Source organism: Myripristis murdjan, chromosome 15 (genome assembly GCF_902150065.1).
Source record: "Myripristis murdjan chromosome 15, fMyrMur1.1, whole genome shotgun sequence".
Taxonomy (NCBI): Eukaryota; Metazoa; Chordata; class Actinopteri; order Holocentriformes; family Holocentridae; genus Myripristis; species Myripristis murdjan.
This window is the reverse complement of record NC_043994.1, coordinates 9,667,535-9,678,226: the sequence shown is the minus strand read 5'-3', so window position 1 is coordinate 9,678,226 and position 10,692 is coordinate 9,667,535. Positions and strand designations below refer to the sequence as shown.

The 10,692-nt window shown below is 42.0% G+C and overlaps 1 protein-coding gene across 1 annotated transcript; it reads right to left on the bottom strand.

Moving 5' to 3' along the window:
• Positions 1-725: 725 nt before the first annotated feature.
• On the bottom strand, positions 726-5,237 carry LOC115372253 (tubulin beta-4B chain). The gene is made up of 7 exons (XM_030069971.1): positions 5,077-5,237; positions 4,729-4,837; positions 3,472-3,582; positions 2,911-3,155; positions 2,158-2,480; positions 1,688-2,032; positions 726-1,369 (listed from the first exon to the last, which is right to left on the bottom strand). Exons 1-7 carry the CDS (start codon positions 5,131-5,133, stop codon positions 1,222-1,224), a joined length of 1,338 nt encoding a protein of 445 aa, XP_029925831.1. The 5' UTR covers positions 5,134-5,237; the 3' UTR covers positions 726-1,221.
• Positions 5,238-10,692: the final 5,455 nt, after the last annotated feature.

The following is a 10,692-nucleotide window of genomic DNA, read 5'->3' as shown; positions in this document are numbered from 1 at the left end:
CTTGCCTGGTTGGATAAGGGTTAAGGGAAAGCCTCTTTGTCCAGTGTGGATAGGAGTGGGTGGGTAAGTGTTGGATATATCCAGAATTCTGCCAGATGGCTTCTTCAGATCTGAGGGATGTCAGATAAACAGCCTCTACAATAGAATCTGAATGGACAGAAGAGGCTCTTGCTGGTGGATTGTATTTACCTGTCAACTTGGCTACTAATGTATCCAGATGTTGACATTAAATAAACTTTGTTTTACCGATAGGCATTTCATGGCCCTCTGAAAGTCTGAAAACTCAGCTGCCACTGCAATGCTCACCTCCATGCACAGAGCCAGTTACCAGGCATTTTCCATGACTGACTTGCATAGTAGCCAAATAACAGCAATGATTTCAAAGAGAATGTGTAGTCTGCTTCATGCTGCCAACAGAAGCCACAGCTGGAACACAATGGGATAACAACAGACTCAGATTACAGTTTCTTCCTAAATGGGACATTTTAGACCATTTTAAATGACAGCTCACGTAGTTTTAAGGACTGTGGATAACCAGTTCCATTGCTGATTTTTCCCCCCTTTTTAATGGATCTATTTCTTCAATGGAAAAGTCATGCCTCACATCAACCTTGCAGGAACAGAAAACTGGTTAGTGGGCAGACACGTTTTTTACACTCTAGAAGTGTATTATCAAGGATTTGGCTGAGTCTTACTGGAGAAAAGAGGCAAATTTCAAGATGAAATGGTTTTAGAGTAGAAAGATTTATTCCAGACCATTTAGGACCATTACAAACTTTCATTCTTTTAAAGCTAACCAAAAATTGTCAACTGTCAGTAACATTGCAGAACAGGTACACTTGTGATAACATGCCACTGGTTAATTCCAGGCAATATTCTTTGCAGTAATCTGTCTTTTAGTGCAAATTTTGTGCTCAAATAACAAATAACTATACTGGAAATCTACAATTAATATGTCACATAAAGGAGTGCAGGTGTCAAATTGGAAAAAAGGGTGCCCGGAACTGGACACTGGTACGTTAACATTCATTTTAATGATGTTTGTCAAACTTACAGGTCAAGAGCTTGAGAATTCATACAAACAGTGAAAAGAGAGGAGAGGTTACAAACATAAACACCCAAAGCAGAACAGAACAATAGAACAGTAAAAGTAACAGTGAACAGTCAAAACTAAGGCTGGAGAAACCATTTGGATGCCAGAACAGACACAAGACGTGGTTTCTAGGCCATGTCTTCCTCTCCTTCCTCCTCAAACTCTCCCTCCTCCTCAGCGGTGGCATCTTGGTACTGCTGGTATTCTGACACCAGGTCATTCATGTTGCTCTCAGCCTCGGTGAACTCCATCTCGTCCATGCCCTCGCCCGTGTACCTGAAACAGGGTCAAGGACAGTGATTTAGTAATATTGTTAAAAATAAATAAATAAATAAATAATAAAAAAACATTCCTAAGGTGGGAATACTGCTACACTGTTTTGAAAAAACACTACTGAATGCAGCATGGTTATCTATAAACAGAACGAAAGCATTCTGACTTGACTAACTCTGATCATGTCTGCTGGTAAAATGCCATGGACTGATCTAAGAGTTTGATTCTGCAGTATGAAGTGAGATTAATGCATGGACAACATGGACAAAAAGTTTACTGTACACAGGCAGATCAAAGTGTGAGCTCTGGGTCACAACGTACCAGTGGAGGAAGGCCTTGCGGCGGAACATGGCAGTGAACTGCTCAGAGATGCGCTTGAACAGCTCCTGGATGGCTGTGCTGTTGCCGATGAAGGTGGCAGCCATCTTGAGGCCGCGGGGTGGGATGTCGCAGACGGCCGTCTTCACATTGTTTGGAATCCACTCCACAAAGTAGCTGCTGTTCTTGTTCTGTACGTTCAGCATCTGCTCGTCCACCTCCTTCATGGACATGCGCCCACGGAAGATGGCAGCAACTGTGAGGTAGCGGCCATGACGCGGGTCACAGGCCGCCATCATGTTCTTGGCATCAAACATCTGCTGAGTAAGTTCAGGGACTGTCAGCGCTCTGGAAAAGGGGAACAAAAGAGAGAAAATTCACTCTGAGGAATGGAAATGTTCTTGCACATACGGCCAATTCTCAAGCTCAAGTTGCCAAAAAATAAATGAAACACCTGTTCCAGACTCCTGTACCTGTACTGCTGACTGCCGCGGCTTGTCAGGGGAGCAAATCCTGGCATGAAGAAGTGCAGCCTGGGGAAGGGCACCATGTTGACAGCCAGTTTCCTCAGATCAGCATTTAGCTGGCCAGGAAAGCGCAGGCAGGTGGTCACACCGCTCATGGTGGCAGAGACAAGGTGGTTGAGGTCGCCATAGGTGGGTGTGGTGAGTTTCAGTGTGCGGAAGCAGATGTCATACAGGGCCTCATTGTCGATGCAGTAGGTCTCATCTGTGTTCTCAACCAGCTGGTGGACGGATAGCGTGGCATTGTAGGGCTCCACCACTGTGTCTGACACCTGGAGCAGTGGTGTGAGGACAGACAGAGGGAGAAAGATGGAGCAGAGAGAAGGAGGAAGAGGGTGGAGTGGGAAGAGACACATGAATGGATGGTATACAACAAAAAATAGAACATGACTCAAAATGTCACACATCATCAGATGACGCATTATGCAAGGATTGCAGATTCTGGGCATTGACCCAGTATGACTGTCATGTCTATGTCCTCTCTAAGTTCATAGTCTTTTGAAGACAAAATCGCAGCAAGATTCACTGAAAATAGAATCAGACATTAAGTATCATACAAAGCATGCAAGGGCCTTGAATTTTAGCACATTTTGTTGAACTTACCTGATTGAACAGCAAAATGTAAAAAAGTCAAGCGCTCTAAGTATATTTGCAAGGCACTGTATGTGCTTCTAACATTTCCATGGATCTGTGCTCTTGTACCTTAGGTGAGGGCACCACACTGAAAGTGTTCATGATCCGGTCGGGATATTCCTCTCGGATTTTGCTGATAAGCAGGGTGCCCATGCCGGAGCCAGTGCCTCCTCCCAGAGAGTGAGTGAGCTGGAAGCCCTGCAGGCAGTCACAGCTCTCTGCCTCCTTCCTCACCACATCCAGGACTGAGTCCACCAGCTCAGCTCCCTCGGTGTAGTGGCCCTTAGCCCAGTTGTTACCTGCTCCGCTCTGACCTGTGGAATACATTGACACAGAAATATATCACTGCTATCATGGAAAAATATCACTTATTTTTTATTACTTCACTGTCACCTCCAACAAATTAAAATATATTTCTCCATTAATAAACATGGCACGTTAGGTGAGACCTTTTTATTACTGCAGTCACACAGTGGATGGGTCACTATCACTATCAATGAGTCACTTTGGAGACAAAAAACATAATCTAATTACAGTTCTAGACCCTGAAACACAATCCAGTGACAGTCATAGAACCACAGTCAGTATTATCAGTCTGATGCAGATGAATGGCCACATTAAACTTCTCACCAAAGACAAAGTTGTCTGGTCTGAACACCTGCCCAAAGGGACCAGACCTGACAGAGTCCATGGTGCCTGGCTCCAGGTCCACCAGCACAGCACGAGGAACATACTTGCCACCTGGATATGCAAATACAGGGATAACAATTACTGATAAGAGGATATGTGAAATAATTTACACCATCAACAAAAATCTCATTTTCTAATGGCATATCACACACCAGGATTTATAAGGATTGTCAGAAGTAGCCTAAACTTAGATAAACAGTTAGCCACTCTACAAAGTCAAACCAAGGTAAACTGAGAGACAAGGTAATAAGTGCCCCGATTTGAGACCCAGATGTTTTAATGTTAACGATGGAGCAGTTGAGTTGCACTTGCATTGTGATTTCTGTGAGGGGCGAGGGGCGAGGGGGGTGGGGGGTGAGGGGCGGGGCGGGTGCAAGTCTAGCCCCACTCAAGAGTCTAACTTTAGGGCGAAAATTACAACTTTAATATTAACTTTTTTCACCGCTTAGAGAATAAACAGGTGCCAAAACACGAAAAGTAATTTCGATAGCTAAACTTGTCTTATCTGACAACATGGCGGCAACGCACTCATCTAACCTCTAATTTTGTAGAAGGCGCAGGCGGTTCGGGTTCTCTTTGCTACCTGTTGACATAACCTAGCTATGAATTCGCACTCTCGTTAGGTAAGGCTGACCTGGCAGCAAAGACAAGAAACTGTGTTACGCTTTAACTTACGTGGTTAAATCCATGATAAGCACACAAGACGTTTTCATTTGGTTCATGTTGCTGTTTTGAATAGGAGTCGTATGACACATCCCGCTTTTGCGCTCCCTCCTTTTTTCCCGCTTCCTGGTAGGGGTGAGCTACCTATGAGTCGGGGGCTGGCGATATTACGTTACGATTCATTTTTAGCATTGGCTATGGTCGGAAATTTTCAAGCTCATTCAGTTGCTTGGATTATTCTGCAATTGTTAAACAGAAAATGTGCAAAAGCTGTGGCGTTCCTCAAGAAAATATAACCTTAATGAGCCACAGTTGCTGAGCTGTTGTTTCATACGAACGGGGCAACGGTAACTAGGTATGTCTCCAAGCAATGCAGGGACCACTGGCTTCAACCGTCATTTCTAGTGGTTTCTAAAGGGATAACGGCACCCCCTGCTGGATGGTTGTGCAACCAGCAACTCTCCCCTCTGGCAAAATGAACCTGGTTTCAAATGAAACGACATAATCCAGCAAACTGCCGTTCGGTAACTTTACCTGTAGCCTCGTTGTAATAGACGTTGATTCTCTCCAACTGCAGGTCGCTGTCTCCTTGGTATGTTCCCGTGGGGTCGATGCCATGTTCGTCGCTTATCACCTCCCAAAACTAGACTCAGAAAAACGAATAAAGGACAGGTGTCTAGTTAGCAGGCTAACCAGCATTAGCTTACCTTGTCGACGCCAACATAAGAGGTAGACACGGACAAAGCTTAGCCACAAGCTAATTATCTCTTTTGCAAAGACAGAGATAGTTCGCCAACCTAACGACGGTAACGTTACCCGCCCAAACCGATCCGACAGAATTTTCACTAAGCAGCTAAAACTTTTACTCAGAATAGTACCAACCTTAGCTCCAATTTGGTTTCCGCACTGGCCGGCCTGTAGATGCACAATTTCCCTCATTTTGCTCGAACTGAATAACTTCTGAACAATAAGTTAACTGGACAAAGGTACTCTCTCTGCTGTGTTCCCACAACGGACTAACCTGAAACGGTAGAAGCTCGCCAACCCCAGACCGTCAACGGACACAATTGGTTCAAATAAACGTCAGTCATGCGAGCCACGTATTTCATTGGCCAATAAAGTTTCAGACCTAGTTGTGATTGGGCGTTACTTGGAGTGGGACCTCCGTTGCCAATGGTGACAGAAATGGAAACATTATACACAGACAACAATTCCAGTGTGTGCGCGTGTGTGTGTGCGCGTGCGTGCGTGCGTGCGTTTTCTCAATACACAGTCGTTGCACAATTATTTCATTTACAGTCTACCGTTGATTTCCATGGCATCCCAATGGCGCTGTGCGTCCAACAAAAACATTGGCCGCCTTTAGGAGCAGACAGAAAAAACAGAGAGAAAAAACAAGCATGGATTCCAAGACTAATGAACGCAGCTATTTTATATAAAAGTTTTGTACAGCGTTTACTGTGGATTTATTAAAAGCCTGTCCCTAATATAACGAATTCTTAATTCTATTCATGTTTAAATATATGAGCAACAAATATGGGGTAAATAACCGGAAGAGGGACTGGCTGTATAGGCTACCTCTCTCAGCCATGACGAAGCGGCGGAGAACTGTGTGAAATCCACGTCGAAATAGGCTACAGGTGCAAGTCTACGGGATAGACGATGGAGTCAGTATTTGATCAGTTATCAATAAGATCGGTTCGGTGAAGGTTATGCATTAAATAATCATCATTTTAAGCGAAGTGTTTAGTATCTCTCCTGTATTGGTACATACAATTTAGGCATTTTACATCCAAGGACACAAAAGCATTTGTTTAACTGCACCGTGTATTTGAGGGAAGGAACAATAAAGTTAGCAGAGGATGGTTTCGATCCATCGACCTCTGGGTTATGGGCCCAGCACGCTTCCGCTGCGCCACTCTGCTGTTGAAAGCAATTGCCACTTACTGCTTATTTAACTGTAATCCGAGGCAGTGCTTAGCTTGTGTTTGATACCCTCTTGTGGAAATGGGAAGAATTACAACTCTACTACTTGGATGTAACCTACCTGAATTACGCATGTGATTAGCCTACTTTGAGTATTTGGTAATTAGTACTTGTCTGGGGTGAAAAATGGGATCTAATTATGCCATGTTATCTAATGGTATAATTAGATGCCAAGATTTTTATCTGGGACTGATCCTATAAAGCTAGGTCTTATCTGTCAGGTTGAGGAAGTGATTGCCATATCACTGTAACTCAGGGGAATTTACCCCCTGGTGCTTGTTCCATGAACACAAAGACACAGACTGTACTACATAACATCAATACAATAAGACCTACACATGGGCACACTAGTATACACACATGCCTAAAACACTAATAGCCTACCAGGTGCACATTTACACATTACATACTACCTTGTGTCCCCAAAAGCCCTTAATTTGCTTAACTTTTCTTTAACTTTTCTTTCTTTAACTCTGATTCTTAAATTTCCCCATAAGTAGCTTCAAAGTTTGAAAAATCTTTTTTTATTTTTCAGTAGTAGATACATAATTTGTATCAGCTGGTTGCAGTGCTTCACTGAAGCTATCACACCTATACTGAGTGAAATATTAAAACCGAGATGCCATTGTTTTATGGTTATATCATTATAACAGAAGATTTGTAGATGCTTGGCCAATAGGGGTGGCAGGTTTTTTTTCTGAGCTGTTACTGTTCCCTTCAAAAATCACATAGCCTGCACTATAGACATTTCCATCCTTCGACTGTCAGCTGGGATAAGTAGCGCTGTTTTTGCTTTGGAAGTTGTTCCCTCATCTCATTTTCCTGGCATACAAATTATGTTGCACTTGGTGCCAATCCTGTATCATCAAGATCTTGTTTCAGTATTTCGTCATGTTCTCAGAAGTTCTCTGTTTTCCAAGATGAGCTACTTTGACAAGTCCCCCATCTGCTGATAAATGGTGTCACATGATAAGGAAATATAACTGAACAAGCCCTCTGGCAAAACAGACACATCCTGTACCAAGGTGCAAAAAGTTGACAGCTTTTTCCTCCCCCCTCTTTGAATGCATCAGCTGCATAGTGAATAAAACAACCAATTATTACCAGTCTGGCATTCAATAGAGCCTTGAAGAACAGAGTTGCTGATATTTCAGTTGAACTTCAATTGAAATCTCATGTATTACAAACAAATGCAGCTAAGATCAATTCCCCATAACCCATCAGCCACCTTCACTGAACACAAAAATATGGAGGGAAAGGCAAAGGTCAATCCGGAAACCGAGTTGTGCTGAGGCTGATGGACATGAAGCAGGACAGGAAGGGAATGGAAGCCAGTTCATTAATAGCTGGTGTTCTGTATAAGGAATGAAAAAAATCTACTTAAGGTCTAGTGAATTTTGAAGCTAATATTTCACTCCCATTATTGAATGACTGTAAAACTCTATCCAACCATATCCAACTCAGACCCTATGAACATTTTCCTTCCCAGTCAATCATAAAGAGCCAAGTAAATGACAAGAGAGTTAACATCATGTCAATCTATTGTAATTTCTGCTTTATTAAATTGTATATTCATAGTAATAACAGGTAGATTGGGGAAGAGAGAAGGAAATGCTGGTGATAAAGTGACAAAGGTTAGCACATTGGAAAAAAAATCTATACAAATAGAGTTATCAGGATTATTACAAAAGTATTATTTGCCATGCAATTTCATAAGTTTTCCCTCCCATTACAAACTAAATTGCCTCTACAGTGTATCATTTATATTATGATTAATTTGATAAGAGTCACTCTGTGAGGAAAGAAACATGCACACACATTTTACGTTGCTAATATGCCACTTATTTGTATGAAAATGGACCCATCTAATGATCTAATATACCACAAGAAAAGCACATGGCACCGAGGTAGGCCTGTGGTTGAATAACATAAAATTATAGAGATAAAAAGTTTCCTTTTGTTTCAAGTTTTGTGCAAATGTAAAATGACATTGCCTTAGAACAGTTTGCTTGTGGAGTCTCTTATCCGAGGATGAACTAGAACTTGTTGAGTTCAAGAGGGTCGATCCCTCTGTGCAGCGTCACACATCCCACATCTTCAGAGAGCTGGGTTTCCTCTCCCTGCTGATCCTGGAGCCTGGATCTCTGAGCACCCTACTCAGCCTGTAGTGTTTCATCTCAGCGTTAAAAACCCCAGACTGAGCCTCTGATTCCCCTCTAAACCTTCCTTCAACAGAGGAATCGTCTGGATGTCTCACACTGATGGGAGACTGGATTGCTTTCAAGTGTGGGATTGATCGGTACTATCAGAATAATCTGGGCCAAAGTTGCCTTGATCTTGATGTTGTCACAGCCTGGAGCCTGAAGGTGTTTCTGTCTAACCTATAGTCCACAGCCACCCCTTACCCAAGGAAAATATATTTATTCACTGTCAATATATTAAGAGGAAAAAGTGTTTCAATTTACTGTTTAGCTGTTTACTGATTACAAATATATAAGATAAATCGTCTGGGCTGCATTGGCTAAGATGAACAGCACCGGCGCAGACAGTGACTGTAGTGGTGTAGTCAGGGGCAAAAACATCACTTCTAAAGTGGGGGGGTAGAATGAGGACTTTCATGTTTTTTTTTTTTTTTTTTTTTACAATCTTGGGTTATTGTCTTGTGTTTCTTACTAATTTCGTGCTAATTTTTAATTTGCTAAATTGCTTGTTGGATTTTCCCTCATGTTTCTGAAAGAAATCAAGTGAATTTGCTCAGGCTTCAAAGGGTTAAAAGGAGATCTGTAGCATTTAACGCCTGTAACAACCATTTAAACAACAACAACAAAAAAAGGTGCAGTCGGGATGAGTTGTGGGCTAACATTTTAATGACTAGACTGATTGTATCAATGTGTAACAGAGGGAAAGTGTGGGGGACAAAAGGGACAGATTCCAGATGTGAGGGGGACATGTCTCTTCTGGGTGTAGTGCCTAACAACACCATGGTCTGAAAGGCTAAGACATCTGGCCGCTCATAGCATTAACTTCTGTGGAAACTGAAAAAGCACATCCCGCAGAAACTATTATCTATCATAAACCATCTACTGACTGTGCCAAAGGCCTTCAACAACTCAACAAAAAGACCTTCATGCTGTTCCTTGCATTTGGTTTTCAGGAGAAAGATGTCTTGCTGATGGAGAGGCTTTGTGCTGGCAGGAGAAAATTAACACCCTTGGCTGCTCTGTGTTTCAGCCAATAGGCCTACAGCAAGCCATAAGCGAGATGGTTGCAAGCAGGTTGTTAGCAGATGGTAAGCAGGCACACAAAAGAAACTGGTCGTATTAAATGTCACGTTTCCTCTTAGGAATTTTCTTGTCATTGTTTGCATTTATGACTCAAACAAAGCTTTATTTCTTGAAATAAATTGATTTTGTCAGCTGGTACAATGTGAGGGAAATTAAACCCAAGCATCAATAATGTAAAACATAGTCCCAGCTCCACTGACAAACACCAACACTAACCCATTCACTGTATTCATAAAATACATATATAAACACACAACACAACAGTGGGCATACAAAATGGTTTGCATGAAATAACAGCAGAACATAGCTGTGAAGTAACAAATGGATGGTCAAGTAGTCCCTTGTCCTAAGCCTAAGGAATCACCGGCTCCAAAATAAATGATGTCTCTTTCAGCCGATCTTAGTAAACGCTGGCAGCAAAATTGCTACAAAGATACGCAAACCACAAGTTAAGGATACAATGGGAATCCATTTAAAAAAAAAAAAAAAAAAAAAAAAAAAAAAAAAAAGTTTTTTGGACTGGCACACTTAGAACTTCACCAGGCAAGATTTTTATGTAAAAAATACAACCCTCTTATCGGCCTAAATCATAAAGTGGGCTGCAGCAGAGAATTTTAACTCACTTAGCTCTATTTGCTCAAATGATCATTCTGGTATCAGGCATGGTCACTGGTGGGAAATGTCTGCACACACTATGACACATCATAACTTCAGGGTGAAATAAATTGCCTGCAAAAAGCATCAAGAGGGAAAGATGGAAGATGGATTCATCATTGACATCTGAAAGGTTTCACCACCTCTCCACCTCCACTAGCCACCAAGAACAAATTTACTCAAAAACTGATGACAGTTACATAATGTCTGGGTGATGAAATCCTCAAATTCAGTGGCGCTCGTGCTCAATACCCTGGTACAGTTCTGATATGGCTGCAGGAGAATATTTGATAATGCCACCAGCTTTACAATTGCATTGCACATTCCAGCTATTTATCTGAGTTTTGTCAACTGTCCATGAGCTCCATGGCAATCTGAATTCGATGGCAGCCATCTTGGCTGTCGTGAAAGAAGAGTTTGTCTGTTCAAGCTGTAAGACAAACTCCTACCAATAACTTATCCCACACAATACAGTACAACAGAGTTAGAGGAATTTACATGGGATCAGTCACAAGGCAAACCTACAATTAACAGTAGAAAAAGGTAAGAATTTTACACAACTCACAAGATAAAT

Bases quoted from the DNA above. Each gene is read 5' to 3' on its own strand.
- LOC115372253 (XM_030069971.1), bottom strand. From the start codon at position 5,133: ATGAGGGAAATTGTGCATCTACAGGCCGGCCAGTGCGGAAACCAAATT. The intron at 3,583-4,728 runs GTAAAGTTACCG...TTGCATATCCAG, and splicing joins CTATTACAACGAGGCTACAG to GTGGCAAGTATGTTCCTCGT. The intron at 2,033-2,157 runs GTACAGGAGTCT...CCCCTTTTCCAG, and splicing joins CGCGGCAGTCAGCAGTACAG to AGCGCTGACAGTCCCTGAAC.